We start from the raw sequence: 16,324 nt of genomic DNA, 5'->3' as shown, positions 1-16,324 counted from the left end.
CTGTCCTGCGTGGGAACATCCAAGTAACAACGACGTTTTGAAATTATATATAGTGCTAATGTTCTCAATACCATATTTTATAATGGCACTACTCACCGTATTTTGATGATCACACTCCTCACTCTATTAAAATGTACGGTATAGCCCGTATCCTGTGTCGGTACTTTTCGTATGTAGATTACGATTTGACCCTGGAATAATTTCTCATAGAGATAGATGTTAGATATCAGCAAAGGGGTTAATGGTAAAAGAGTAATGCTGTCATGTAAATCCTAGACAAAAAGAAAAGAAATTTCTTTTGGATTGGCCACTTCCTACATAGGTTGTGCCCCAAACATAATTTTCATAGGTTGATCCGAAACCTCCGATCTATAGAGGGTTATAGGTTGATCGAAACTGTCCATGTGATGGAACACAACATCAATCGGTTGTGCCCGTAAAACCATTTCCATAGGTTGATCCTAGCCCTCCATCGATATAGGCTGATCATATCCCTCCAATCGATAGGGGTTTCCATAATTGTTGTTCCTCTTCAGGTGCCCGGAATCCATCAGTATTTTGTAAGTGTCCTGCATGAGTAATATAAAATAGTTCTTTCGTCATTGTCATATGTCTTTACCTCTTCTTAGTAGTTTTTTGTTGTAATTGTCATAGGCAGGCACACTATGTCGGTATTTTTCGTATGTAGAGTACGATTTTACCCTCAAATAATTTCTCATATAATTTCTCATAGATATCAGCAAAGGGGATAATGGTAAAAGAGTAATGCTGACGTGTGGATCAAAAGGTGGGACACAGGTGGAAATAACAGCAAATGACACAAATGCCTTTACATAACCCATCATCTTGCCTTTATATATAGTAGTCAGATTAGATTAGATTAGATTTTCTTTCTTGAGGATAGAGCTTGTTAAGTGATCATAGAAAACCCGGGTATAAACCCGTACCGGTGTGGCTCTTTGGCTTAAAGTCATGGGAATGCTCCCCATGGACGTGAGTTCAAATCCCCCGGCATACCCGATACATGTGGTTTATTGGTGATTGCGTAAGGGGCCCCGCCCTAAAAAATTGGGGTGGGGATACGCTATGTCATAAAAAATAAAAAAAAAGGAAAGAAAAACTTGAAAATTTGAACTAGAGAAAAGAAAGGTCAACATAGATGGCACTTTTGCTGTAGTCCCAATAATGGAAATCATAGTAAAGATGAATCCAAGCTGATTTCAAAATCCAAAATAAGGAGTTTGTTGCATGCTCAGTAACAGAAAAAGAACTCAGTTTCTCTGAGGAGTCTCAGAATCAAAAAAATTCAAATCATAAATAAGCAACTTCATAAGTTAATACCATCATATTTCATGCATCCGTAATCGGATACTCGAACACCACATCTTTTCCTGAAAGCTTCCTGTAAACTCCAGAGACGGTCTCCAGCTTGTACTCTGCTGTTTCGCTCCTTCGGGTCTAAATATATCTGAGACATTATAGAAAACGATATTTTGTATGGTGTAAGCCCTTATAGTCCCTTATTTTTTTCAAAAGTACTGTACGGACCATATCATGAGATAATCCAAACCGTCCATAAGATGGAACACAACGTAAATAGGTTGTTCCCCAAAAATAATTTCCGTAGGATGATCCCAGCCCTCCGATCTATAGAAGAACTGCTTATTATGGAAACTTTTATAGATCGGAGGGCTAGGATTATCCTATGGAAATGATTTTTGGGGAACTGCCTACTTAGGTTGTGTTCCATCTTATGGACGGTTTGGATCATCCCATGATGTGGTCCGTACAGTACTTTTTGCAAAATAAGGGACTATAAGGGCTTACCTCACATAAAAACTCATAGAAAACATAGCGAAAAGGGATAAGACTGCTTCACGGACATTTTGAGGCTTGCGTGACATACTGGGGTGCAACTTGGATCAGATTGGTTTGCGATTTTGGTAAAAGAATGAATTGGAATCAACTCAAACCCAACCCGATTTTATGGTAAAAGCTCAACCCAAATTCCAGAAAATGAACCCTAGTTTGCACCCCCCCTATGAAATAATCCCAGAAGGGGGGGAGAGGAGCAAGTAAATCAAGGTCAACAAAGAAAAAGAATGCCAATCACTGCAATTTAATTACCTTGATGATCTTGGATCCGTCAATACGGTATCTAATTCGCTTCCCGACAATTTCTGCAGGATATACAACATCCTCCAACATGGCATCATGCACAGCAGTAAGCGTGCGGCTGCGAGGGCGAATGGCTGCAGAACCTTTCTTTGGGGGCCTCACTATTCTTCGGGTGGCAATGAAGATCACATCCTACAGATGAAAAAAATTAATGATGGAATATACTAGGTTGAGAAAAATCTAAAGTTCATTTCTAGAGAATAATGATATGAATTGCCCGCGGAAGAAATTTGGATAGAGCCCCTGTAAAAGTTGGCCGGTTGGCCAAGTTGATGGAAAATATTAAGGCCCTGTATGGGCAACCATAATAAATTTCTTTTTCATGATAAATTAGTTTCTCCATGTGGTGAGAGAGGGGAAGAGCGGGTGGAGTTCTTGGCTAAGAGTTTTTTGTTTCTCTGTTTTCCAGGCTTTTTTTACCCACTATTCAGTCTAACTCACCTTTCCGCTGAATTTCTTCTCTAGCTCTCTCACAAGCCTGACATGAATTTTCCGATAAAGCTTTCCGGAGCCTGTAGGGAACATGAATGACAATAGCCTTCCGATTTCCAGAGACATCCATTTGACTGCATAAATATTCAAAGGGAAAGAAAAAAAAGCTTACTAACATTCCCCGCAAGTGCAAGTAAAATTCTGAGGAAAGCGATAGACTGCCCTTACAGTGCTGAATTTATGAAAAGATCCTTTAAGTCACTTTTAAGCTCTTGGTTGTGGTTCTCCAAATCAAATAAAGACTGCAAGATAGCAAATATCAGAGGTTGGCCGTGGGGTGGAGAAGCTAAATCATGTAAAAGACACGGTTTGAAGGTTTAACCTGCGCAATTGACTCTTCAAAGTCAGTAGGTTCAGCATCCTTGTCTTTCTGAATTTTCCTCCTGGCTGTAAACATTTTGACTGGAATAACTTGCAAAGAACATAATATTATTAGAACCACAGATAAGAGGATCACAGCCGAGGGTAGTGTGAGTTTATCTTTTATTTGAAGAAAAAAGGTGGAGTGAGTTTATCAAAAGAGCAAAAGGGAATTGGCCATTTAAGATCTACAATCAACAATAGAAAGATATAAAACAATGAAATCCTCGATATGAAGCAAAGATATCAACAGTGGAAATCATGGATTCACCAGTGAAGCCAACTTTTGAAAAAATTTATTTATAAATCATCCATTTGTAACTAAATGTCTTAATAGTCCAGCTGACATGATTTTTGTGAGCATGTATGGATGTGTGCAGTGTGTATATATTTTAATTATTTGACCCTTCAGACTCGGATCCACTAAAATCCCCCAGGAATCACCTTAGGCCTTGCAAACTTGAATCAACGAGATTTTTCTTTGATAGGAACCTCCGACCTCGGGGTCAAAAAACAAAGCCATGATTTGGGCCAGGAGATAAAACACCACCACATTGGGCTGCTATGATCAAGTGGATTTATTTGTTAAATTCCATCCGAAATCAATTTCGGATTTTGGTGGGGACCGAAACTGGAATTTACCAAAATCCGAAATTTCGAACTAACCAAATTTAGGACCAAATTTCTGCTACTTCGGAAATTTCACTAAATTCAATTTTTTTTAATAATATAGTATTTTTCCGAAATTTGGTGATGATATAGTATTTTTCTATATTACCAAATTTGGTAATTGAATTTCACTGAATTCAATTTTTTTTAATAATATAGTATTTTTCTGAAATTTTGGTAATTTCGGCCAAAATTTGGTAATGAATAAAATATTGTTTTTTGGTGTACCGGATTTTGGCCAAAATTTCAGTTTCGCTGAAGGCCAAAATACATACCAAACCCGAAATTTAAAACCATGGTCATAAGTAAACAATCCTATGGGTACGTTCAGTTGGTTCTCATAGAAAGGAAATGGAAATTATGTGACAAATGGAAAGGAAATGGAAAAGAAACATAATGAAAAACATGTGAGATGGGCGTTAAGTAGCCAGAAAAAATATAAATGAAGCATTCAATTGCATGGAAAATCAACAGAAACTTCACTGACTTGATCTCAACCATCATTTGGAACCCATATGTGGCAGTCTAGGCATGAAATATGGGGCTCAAATGTAATATTTACAAATAAGTATCAAATATATGATATAGATATGCATTCAGTTTCCATCTTGATTGAAGGCATGATTCATAATATTTACATCAAACATATATATTCCAAAATAAGTATCACAAATAACCAAAAGTCCAAAACCATTTCAATGTGCCGAATAGTAATAGTTGAGTCATTCAACAGCATCATGATATCTCATCCAAACAACAGAATCATGATTATACCATTCAAATATATACATCATGAGTTACCATCCAAACACACGGAACTAAGATAATATAATAAAAGTTCGGAGTAGTTAAACATAACATAATCATTCGACATTATCCTAACGATGGCATGTCCTTGGAAGTCATCCCACATAGCCATCGTGATTGAAGTTCTAATTCTATTCCCTTCTCTTTCATCTTCAGCACTACTACCAGCTGAGATAGGGTCATCGCATTGCGACAATTCTGTTAATAACTCCCGATCAACATCATCTATGAGTGAATCAGTTGGCATCACATTTCTAATATGATTGTGGACGCAACAACAAGCAAGCACAATATCGATCAGCTTTTCAAATGAATACATAGGTTCTTCATTGATAATATTGAACCGCTTCTTTAGGACATCGAAAGCACGCTCGATTACATTATGAAGCGATGAATGCCTATGATTAAATAGCTCCCTCGCAGTTTGTGGAGTTTGATCTCTGATTTCATTAAGATGGTATGCTGTGCCTCGGTATGGGGTGACAAAATGCCGACGTAAAGGGTATCCAGCATCAGCGAGATAATACTTCCCTATAATCAAAGAAATCAATATATGAGTACCCTCATCAGCCAGGCCTACCACTCATTTGAAATTAATAATATCTATAATACCTGGAAGGCAAGGAATCCCATTCGGCTTCGCTATTGCACTTCCGAATACCCTTGCGTCATATGCTGTCCCCTCCCATCCAGCCAAGATGTAAGTAAACTTTAAATCAAAGTCACATGCAGCCAATACGTTTTGGGATGGCCGTTGCTTACGACGACGAAACCTGTATTCAGATATGGGGGGGACTTTAACAGGAAAATGAGTTCCATCTATTGCACCAATGCAATCCTAAAATAAAAGTAAAGTGTTAATTGTCAACTTAAAATTAATAGTTAGTGCGCTTGGAACGTGTCGTTTATAAGCAATGTGAGGCTACCTTGAAGTACGGCATCCATATCGGATTATTCAGAATGACTCCTGGTGTATCACTTGATGGAGGTTTTATAAACAAATCTTGCATGCTAACAAGAGCTTTCAACACCTTGTTGAAATAATAAGAAATTGTGACCCCTGATCGTCTAGTTTATGCTCTTATACTACGATTCCTTCGATTGTGTGCTATTATATATAAGAAAATTGCCACCTGCTCTTCCACATTGCAATCAATAGTATCTTGAAGCCGGCCCATGCTCCTGAATAATTGAACAAAGCGTCGAAAGCAGTAGACATTCATCCTAAGCAAGTGAAGACAGTTTTCATCCGACTGCACAAGATGACTGACAAACGTCTGAGGCCTAAAGTAGTGGCTTTCATAAAGAGCTCTAGCAAGGTATTGTTCATAGTGTTGTTGAAATAACACTAGTGCAGCTGTGGCCGCAGTCATTACTGAAGCAGCATCTTGTACCATCAACTTTGTCCTCTTTGTAGGGTGACGAGCCATAAGAAATGTAGCGAAGGATTCTTGTTTCTTCTATCAATGAATGGAGAACATATCAGAACACATTAACAAAAAATAGCCCTAACCTATGCAGAGCTGCTCCACCTATGCTTCAAGCACAGATAACATATGAAAATACATGTGCCTTTCTCAAAATTTGTGAGATGGACAGTTTTAAATGAACGAGGACTCAAATTGATATGGAGCTGCTGGATCAAATATCAAGGGTTGTACTTCAGTCGTACTACCAAGACCGATCTACATGCGCATTCACCATATAATTTCTCCTAAAATTTAAATAACATGTTATAACTTTTCTTTCGCTGGTGGAGTCATTACTGGCAGTCCCATGCTAATAGGAAGAGATACATGAGAATATAACATAGAAGATGGTTTCTCAGTCTGTCACTATCAAGGTGGCAGGAGCTTAACACTCACCTTTGTGAAAATATATGATAACATATAAGATGGTTTCTCACCTTTGTGAAAATATATGATAACATAACATTAACTTGCAGATAATTAGGTTTGTCAAATCATACATGAAAAGATATAACTTGTTATTTGTCAAATAATACATGAACTTCGATCACCACAGAGCAAAAAACACATCCAGAGAACTAGTCCAAATGTAATAAACCTCAACCAGCTAAAGCAAACAACAAAAAACTGATTACTAAAGAACCCAAACTCAAGAAAGCATAAACACAACAGCATAAAAATGGATCTATCCAGACCGAATAGAAACTACTAAGTGCCTTCTAACAGAACAGACATAGGGTTAGTTTCCCAACATAGTCTAGTTTATGTTGATTAATCGTAGGACTTTCAGATTGAAATCTTCTAATGTACTTTTGATTAATCTTTTTGAAATCTTTCAAATACTATGAAAGGACTATTCATGTAACAACACAAATAGCAAAGAACATAAAATCCGAACAGGAGGAAAACAAATAAGAACTTGGAAAGTGAGAAAACAAAGCTGGAAAACCCTAATCAAAGGATGGGGGAAATGACTGAGAACTTGGAAAACGAAAATACAAGAACAACTCAGAAAACAACAGAAAATCCCAAGAAAAAAAACAAAAAATCCGCAAAACCTTAATCCAAGGATTAGGGTTTTTCCTTTCTCAAGTAAAGGTTTCCAAGTTTCAAAAGGGGTGAGTTTATGTTAAAAATGAAAAGATGTGAATCAAACAAAGCTGCAAGATCTTCCAAGAGATGGGAATGAAGAAAGTTGTGAGATCTTCTGAGAGAGAGAGAGAGAGAGAGAGAGAGAGAGAGAGAGAGAGAGAGAGAGAGAAACCTTGTGTGAGGAAATGTCGAGGATGAGAGGAGATGCACCAGATTCAACCCTGCGCGAAGAAGAAAGGAGATGCACCGGATGCAAACTCGAGTAGAAAGAAGGTTTTGATGAGAGCGAAATGTCGAGGAAATTTCCTTTTCTACGGCTGAGCGAGGGAAACGGTTTCGATGGAAAGCCCCTTTACACATTAATATTTCAGGTTTCCTAGTCAGATTTTAAAAAAAAAATGGTTCCCAACAAAACCAAGAAAATGGACGGTCAATGAGTTTTGACCCAAACTATAGGGGGTTTTCCTTAATCTATAGAGAATAGTGGGAAAGAATACTTATATTTCAAGGGAGAAATGAGAAATATTAATTGTTAAATAAAACTCACTCAAACATACAAACATACATTTAATACATAAACGTATATGTGCCTGTTTCTACCTTGAGAAATATTAATTGTTAAATTAAACTCACTCAAACATGCAAACATACATTTAATACATAAACAAATATGCGCAAGTCTAAAAGCATGCAAAACATCGAGTGTGCATGAATGCACGTTTGAATGTGCAATGCATGCAATACAAAAATACAGTCATGTATTTATATGTCCTATATGCCAATCTAAATGTAGTGGTCCAGCAAACTTCTTCTTTTTTATTTTACTTTTTAAGTTTATTTTTTGAATTGCCTGTAACAATACTCGAAAGGAGAGAATTGGTAAGCCCATCACAAAGGATGCCTTAATTACATGCTTTTTTTGTTTCTAGTTTCTATATCGGAACTCCAACCCATCCTATTTATCAGCATAAAATGAATGTCAAATGCAAATTGTGCCAAGCCCACAATAGCATGCCTTACCAATGAACGTATCTTTCAACATGTACCAAGAGATCATTTTGAATATCAACACAAACATATAATAATTGCATAACCAATTCCCTGAATATCTAAGAAGACACCATAAAAGAATTCAAGAGAGATGAACAAAAGAATATAAACACAATCATGCATATATGTATGCATGCGTATATGGGTCTATATGCATGTAAAGGTTAAAGTATTCATGTCTGTATGTTGAATGTACAATGGTTAAATGAATGCACGCAAATATATGTATGCAAAATCCTATTTAAATGTAACAACGCATAGGCCCTGTTTGGTTGCAAAAGACGTGGAAGATGGCTCGACATTTCCCAGAATATGAAATGCGAGATGTTGCTTGGGGGCACCATTATTAGCTTTTTTCCTACGTGACTCCTACGTGACCCATAGGGAGAAGAGTAGAATATGTCTTGTCTTGTGTAATCATTACATTTCTCTCTCTCTCTCTCTCTCTTCCCTTTCTCTCTCTTCTACTATGTATTTTGGTAATGACACCCCTACATTTTCCACATGGTTTGAGGCCCAACCAAACACACAACCACTTTTCCCCTATTCTTCTCTAGACAACTCTACACATCTCCAATCCTTGTCACCTCCTTGTTGACTACTACTTCCACTACTCTCCCAGCAAACCGAACAGAGCCATAAGCAAACTTAATTTAATTTTTTATTTTTAATTTTAATTAATGAATAGATGTAATGTAGTACACCTATTTACAAGGATGCAGTACAGTTGGACATTTTCTTCGTTTATACATGGATAGCGCGAGAAATCAGAACTCCAATCACTTATAATTTTTCAGCAAAATATTGAATAGTTTCGGTACAAATGCACATAATTTCATCTTCTGTTTAGTTAAAAAGGACCTAAAACAGTCATATTTATAGGAACTGGCAGAATTTCTTACAGGCTCAATGTTCTCTGAAGATATACAAAGGAACCAAACTATTCTAAATGGCATTTAATAATATGGAGAGATATTAATCTTCATTGATTCGATATGATCTCCCAATCATTTGATATCCTGGATTTTTTTAACACAAAGTTACTAAATAATATGAGATTATCAAGCAAAAAAATTAGGCCCAACACCTAATATCAATATTCCTATTGTATGAATTGAAGTTGGAGAGAAAAAACACACAATAAAATGTGACCCTCTACAAAACATTCAGTCACAAATTCCAACAATTATAAACAGTTGTCCTGGCTGATAAATGAATGAGAATGATCAAACAATATTAAAAAAAATGACATCCTCAGCATACAACTTAGCTAAACCCCATGAATTATCATCTCATAAGGGGAACTATAAGAAAAACCAGAGCTTCAAAACCCTAGAAAAACCATAACGCCTTTCTTCAGTACCACAAAAATCAAAGTCTACCACAAACTCCTTTTCAAAAAAAAAGTCTACCACAAACTAAAGCTAAGTAAACTCGCTTTCTACCTTCGATCTCAAAACGAGAACACGCAAATAACACAAACTCAAAACCCTAGAGAAGTAAAATCAGAAACCTAAAACCCTATTCCATTAATTTAAGAACAGAATCTGAAGCATTAACTAAGAACCCATTTCGAAGAAAAAAACAAAGAATTTTACAGGCATACCTAAATCTGATCCTGAGAGGACGGAACAGGAGCCTGAGATCTGAAACAAAAAAGGGTGAAAATCAGTAAGAATGAAGAATAGGAAGAGAAGGTTAGAGAATGGTGAAGAAAATTTTAGAACCTGGAAATGAAAAACCCTGGTTTTGGGGCTTTGAAAGTGAAGAGAGAACTTAGTCAGCGGAGGGAAGGGTTTATAAATAGGACAAAAGAACGGCGGAGATGATTTGATGTTTTTGAACGGCTCTGATTAAGAGATGGAATATGGGTTTTATTAGAACTGGGCCGTGAGGAAGGCCCACAAAAATACTAGTTATGTAGAGGGAAATGTGATCAGCACAACAATATTTTGATATTTGCACAAACCCACCTGTCTTTTCTTCTTTAATTGGCTAGGAGAGCTTTTTGGGAAATGAAATAACCATTTTAACAGAATTTTTGTTTTTGAATGGTACCTTTTTACAGATATTTGTATACTTAAAGACAAGATGGTTTGTGAAAATATCAAAATGTGGTTGTGTTGATATCATTTCCCGTTCTTTGTGGAGAAATAGTGAATAGTTGGGTTGGGCTAGGGTCCTTTTATTTTAGCTGGACTACCTGTTTGGATTGTAGGGATTTTCTAGGAAAGGTTGGAAAGGAAAAATATGTCTAAAAATATGAGAAAAGATGACTTGTGCCACCCTTTTCAATTTTTATTTAGAGAGTCCTTCTAAATTAACCATCCGGGATTTGCTAGCGTCCATCGCAAAACGCATTTCACGGATGGTCTGTTGCATGGCAGCCACCTCGTGAATGAATGAAGACAAAATCTTTTGAAAAGTGACATGCAACTGACCATCCGCAAAATGCCTTTCGCCATGGACACTAGCAAATCCCTAACCACAATTATATCATTTCCCTCTCTAATTCGTGGGAAGAAAAGAAATTCCTATAGCGGAATTTTTCTGTCATAAATGTTTTTCTTGCAATCTAAAGAGGGACTTAGGGTGTGTTTGGCGTACCGTTTGAAATAGCGTTTAAAACGCCGTTTTGCAAAACGGTGTTTTGGTTCAAAACGGCATTTTGCCAAACAGCATTTTCATGTTTGGTTCGCCGGATCAAAACGGCAAACGGAGATATTGTGTGTTTGGTTGCAAATGCCCCAAAACGGAGTTTTAGTGGTAAAATGACCAAAAAGGGCATTGTTTGGTTGGCCTCAATGTAAATCAACTACTCTTTTCATTAGGCCCAATATTAAAAGGTCATTAGGATCTCATTCAAACACTATTAAAATTAAACATCATTGCAAAAAAAAATGGCTATACCTTTGGAGTTCTTCTCCTTCTTCTTCGTAATGGCCGGATTTGATGGATGAGTGGCGGCGCTGAGGCAGTGAGGCAGACGAGTGGTTTGCAACTTTGCAAAGTAGATGAAGAAAGTAAGAAACTGGGGTTTCTTTTAATTCTTTTGTCTTTAAAAAATCAAAATTAAGAGATCATATAATGATATCAGCAGCCCCATTGTTTTGAATTAAATATTAACAATTTAACAAATTTGTGTCCTCAAGAATGATATTAATACCCCCACTTTTTTTGTATTTGACGTAACGCATAAAGTCGCATGCATATATGTAAAAATGGGTTTTGGTGAGGGCAAACACGTAAAAAGCCACAGCCCAAAAACTCCGTTCAAAATGGCGTTTTGCAAACGGACCTCCCCGCCTCCGTTTGCAAAACGCCGTTTTGAGGGTTCAAAACGGTGTTTCAAACGGCGTTTCAAACGGTGGCTGCGAACACAAACACTCCCAAACAGTCGTTTGGCCGCAAAACGGTGTTTCAAATGCCAAACACGCACTTAGTGATGGCCCAACTGTAGACACCCCACATTTTGCCATACAGTTGATACTTGGAAAATGATATGCGAGCCCCGTCCATAATCTACTCCATACAGTATTTTGCCCCTAAAAATACTAAAACTGCCCTTTTGATATTCAAAGTAAATGAAGCACCCTTGCTCTCTAGGCCATGTGGCGAATAGAGATTTGATTGGTTCTCCGCTCGGTCATACTATTGGTACCCGTGGTATCACCCTAGATATTTAGGCCCTGTTCTTCTACAAGCGGGGCGTTAGTTTTTCAGGAGATGGAGAGATATTTAGGGATAGGTGGTCTCAAAAAGAGCAAAGGTTAAGTGGCAAACACACTTTAGAGCTGAGAAACAAAAGCAAAGATGGAGAATTCAAGCCTGGAGTGCACTTCAATTAGGGCTTGCAAATACGGCATAGGTGTTTTAAGGATCAGAAAAACAATTCCCATTAAATTATATCAAATTGATACCTACTATATAATGAGCTTCATCACGCCTATGATGCATCAAATGCCCCTCGAATCAAGTCAATTCGGTGTCCCGTGATGGTTTGATCAAGCATTTGAAACATATGATGCTCCAAAATAAATGGAAACTCAAGCAACCACGAGGATTCAAGGACTAATTGCGCCGACTTAGGCATCAAATCAATAATTTAGGCCCTATTCGTTTGAGATTATGACAACCTACTGCGAGTCCCAAACCAATTATTGGACTCCTCCCAATTGGCCTGTTTGTTTTAAGATTACGACAACTGATTGAGAGGAGTCCAAAACCAATTATTGGACTTAATTGGTTTTGGACTCCTCCCAATTGGCCTGTTCGTTTAAGATTATGACAACTGATTGATGGTGCGAGAGCAAGAGAAGACTTATCTCCCAATCTATGCACCTAGTTAATGTTGTGGTTGTTGAAGCATAAATGATTAAATAACATTGACAGTAACATCTTAGGCCCCGTTTGTTTTAGATTATGACAACCGATTGTAGAGTCCCCAACGGATTATTGAACTAAAATTCAGTGCAATTTTAGGTCCAATAATCGGTTGGGGAGTCCACAATCGGTTGTCATAATCTAAAACAAATAGGCCCTTAAGCTTTTGGAGTAATTGGTTGTTTCAAACAGGGCCTTAGGGTTTTTCGTCAAGCATATGGCAGTACCAGACTCAATTGGTGAGATTGACCACGGAAACAATTGTCCTGAATATTGTTATTTGCTAAGCTCAATTGCCCTTGCAGGTTAGCTACGGCAGGTTAGACAAGGCCAAATGTTACGTGCTTATTTGGGTCCCACCTTGGCTGAAATAAATCGGTTGAGATATTTGTTATTGTGAGATTTGCTTTGTAGTTATTTAGTTAGTTAGGAGTCTTAGAGATAAGGCTTATCTAGGTTAGGGATTTTTAATAAATAACTTGTACGTAGCCTTTCTTTGTTCAATGAGAATTCTATCCCCAAAATAGTGTGTTTGGTGCACAGAGGAGGACGACCCTTCCCTCGAAGTGGGTCAAGAGACTGATCTTCCCTGTAAGAAGATCAAATCAGTTACAAACCGATTTAGGTTCGTAACACCAGCCTAGAGATCTTTGATTTTCTCCCCCTTAGTCCCCTGTTTGGATACATGGATTTCAGAATCCAAGTTATAGTTTCAAAGTAGTGTAAAATTCTGGATTTTAAAAGTAGGTTGCAGATGTGGGGGAAGTAGAATGCAGAAGAAGGGTTTAAGTGAGCAGGTTTTAGAAATCCCTCCTCAATCCTGGGATATCTAAAACCTGGAAACAGGGGGCGATCTCATACTCTTTCGCTCGACGGAAACAAGGTCGATAAATCGTAAAACGACGGACAATCTCCTTCTCTTGTCTCCCATCCACGATTTTGAGGAAATCTAAGATTCTAAAATCCGCTTATCCAAACAACAGAGTTGTTCATTGATGCAGTCATAAAGGGAATCAGATACCGGTAGAGCCTATGACTGATGAGGTTGAGTTGTTCATTGATGCAGTCATAAAGGGAATCAGATACCGGTAGAGCCTATGACTGATGAGGTTGGTAGAGCCTATGACTGATGAGGTTATAACTCGGGTGAGTCAGAAGGAGTGCAACATGATCCCCTGATCATAATTAAGAATAAAAGAATGTAAAATAAATGCATGTATATCTTAATAAGTGTGAAATAGTAAACAGAGTCTCTGGAGCAATATAATGATTTTGGGAAGCTTATTCCAGCATTTTCAGCACTGTAGAAATATACTACCATTCGTATGTTTCAATGTTTCATTTTATGCATCATTTATATTTAAAATTTACTTTCTTTATCAACTTGTACATTTTGCTCTTAAGAGATTTAGTGAAGACCAGGCCATACTAGTTATAAAGCCAACAAGCATTACAGTACAGCATTACAGGCCATAATTAGATCATGTAGGTAGAGGTTTATAATGAAGTAGCAGATAAGCTAGCTAAAGATGGGGCTGTGACGCAGGCTTTGGAGCTCTTCGACTTTCTTCCTACTTAATTTCTTTTTTTTTTGTATTTTTCTCTGTCTGGGCATGCTTGTAATGTTGTGTGTGTTGGGTGGGTGGGGGGGGAATTGGGAAAATCTTTTTTTATTTATAGAAATTTTTTTATTACACCATTACAGTTCATTTTTTTTTAAACATTTATAGACCTTCAATTTATAATGATATTCCACTAAATATGCCATAACCATATCATTTCCCTCTAAATCCGAAACCAAAAAAAAAAAAAAAAAAACTGGAGATAAAATTTTCTGCAATAAATGTTTTTCCTGAAATCCAAGCCGGTCCTCGCCCAAATTCCAAAAATCTGTCTCAGACTCTCAATCACAATTTATGGCACATGGTGTAAATGGAATTGAATTTTCATAAATATAAAATCCATACTATACAAATATTTTAAAACAATATAAAACTGGAATTCATAAATTTCCTATAATTATTATTTTTGAATGGTGATAAAAAAAAGTTAGGATATAGTACCTAAATAAATTAGAAATAGTCAGCAAAGGTGGAATCATCACATAATTTATCAAGCCTAAAGAAATGTTTGAACCATCCCCAGTTTGATATCTTAGACCTTCTTTAAAATCTTACATTCTTGTTTCCAAGAATCTAGATAGATGAACCCTTTGAGATCCACTTCCCAGTGAAGATCCTTAGCATTCTTTTGGAACTTGGCACTAGATTTTGGCTGAGAGAGTTTCACGGATTGGAGACCAGTCTCCACCACTCAAAGAAATCTTTTCCAGAAAGAACTCAAAAGAAATCTTACTGCTTCCCCTGTGAATTTCTTATATGAATTTACGACCCGTTTGCATCTAACTTTATGTATAGTGTGAGAATTTTTTCGCCATCTAACATTCTTTTAAAGTCTTCAGTGTGTTTTTGACAGGTTTGGTCCCAAAAGCTAGAAATGCAACAGAGTTGAAATTTTAGATTCATTAGTTTCCGTAGGTTCCCACAAGAAAATTGACTTGGATTTGATCAATTCAATTGGTATTGCAGTACAGTTAGAACTTAGAACTGAGAAAGGTCGGTTGCATTGTTAAGTCGCATTTGTTCTTGGTAGTTCTTGAACAGAATTGGTTCTATGGATATGAGTACATGCCAAAATGAAGTCTTACAAAAATGAACATAACTATGGGAAGGGCTGGACACCTAGTACATGCCACTACTTACTGTGATTGACTCTAATCACAAAAACACAAGAAATTGAGAGTAAATTAGTAGAAGAGACAGATTAAAGAAGATGACCAGGATCCCTCTAATCTGTATTAGGGTTTCAAAGCTACAAAACCATAAAAATTCCAGGAAAAAAATCAAAATCCTACACAGAGATAGGAGATGATAAATGTGCTCACTGTTTTACCACAAAATCCCATTTCATACAGCTAATGAATCTTGTCTTTCTAAAACGTCGAAAGCCACTAGAAGGGGGATATGGTAAAGTAGGGAGCACATTTACGTGGTCTGTACACTGCGTGCGCACGCGCGCACACACATATTGGTTTCATATATGTGGAAGAGAATAGGACCATAAAACCCATCTTCAGTAGGAAATATTGGTTTCATGAATTGTTTGGTATGGTATGTTGATTTGGATTTCCTAAAAGGGTGTTGGGTAGTATTGGATATGGATAAAAGACACACACACACACACACACACACACACATATAAGCAGGCTGTATTTATATATACACGTGCGTGCATGGATGAGTGTGCGCGCGTGCGTCTGTGTGTATACAGGTATGCACACTAAAATTGTAACACCAATCATTTTCCTACGCTCCTACTTAAATGCTTCGAACAAACCTATAGCAACAAGTCCAAGCAAGTGTGGACTTACCAAATGTAAAAACATGGTTTGTCTCCCATACGAGTCATAAGAACATAACAGCAGAATGGATCCACAAAGCTAGAGTTTAAAAACTCAAAAGTGGACAAGAAAATGCCAAAGGTAAAAACAAATTGACTCGGGAAGTTTTTAAGATAGTGCATAAAACTTCTGTTACATATCCTCCAAAAATAATAAAAATAGAGATAAATATTACGACCAAAATCCCTATAACTCCTAGTGTTCACACATGGTAGGACTTAAAGAGTCATCAAACAAGGAACTTTTAGGGCATGTTTGGAAACTATGAAAAAAAATCATGGAATATCAATGTTTCCCCGCATGAGAGAGGGGTAGAGAGGGCGGGAGAGAGTGAGACTTGAAAGGGCGAGAGGGGGGCTGGAAA

General features: G+C 37.2%; 1 protein-coding gene and 1 pseudogene across 2 annotated transcripts; both read right to left on the bottom strand.

Annotated features, from left to right (window-relative positions):
* Positions 1 to 1,148: 1,148 nt before the first annotated feature.
* LOC143854418 (small ribosomal subunit protein eS7-like) lies at positions 1,149 to 10,393 on the bottom strand (annotated as a pseudogene). Its single transcript, XR_013237513.1, has 7 exons — positions 9,845 to 10,393; positions 9,724 to 9,763; positions 2,993 to 3,072; positions 2,839 to 2,912; positions 2,620 to 2,744; positions 2,128 to 2,310; positions 1,149 to 1,468 (listed from the first exon to the last, which is right to left on the bottom strand). The product of XR_013237513.1 is annotated as a small ribosomal subunit protein eS7-like (transcript).
* Positions 4,490 to 5,903, bottom strand: LOC143853738 (uncharacterized). The gene is made up of 4 exons (XM_077363479.1): positions 5,640 to 5,903; positions 5,433 to 5,537; positions 5,119 to 5,344; positions 4,490 to 5,037 (listed from the first exon to the last, which is right to left on the bottom strand). The coding sequence occupies exons 1-4, from the start codon at positions 5,901 to 5,903 to the stop codon at positions 4,490 to 4,492; spliced, it is 1,143 nt and encodes a 380-aa protein (XP_077219594.1).
* Positions 10,394 to 16,324: the final 5,931 nt, after the last annotated feature.

Source organism: Tasmannia lanceolata, unplaced genomic scaffold (assembly GCF_043159265.1).
Source record: "Tasmannia lanceolata isolate RefF3 unplaced genomic scaffold, GAP_Taslan_0.1 ptg000020l, whole genome shotgun sequence".
Classification (NCBI taxonomy): Eukaryota; Viridiplantae; Streptophyta; class Magnoliopsida; order Canellales; family Winteraceae; genus Tasmannia; species Tasmannia lanceolata.
Note: the sequence above shows the minus strand (reverse complement) of the source record. Positions and strands in the feature narration are given on the sequence as shown.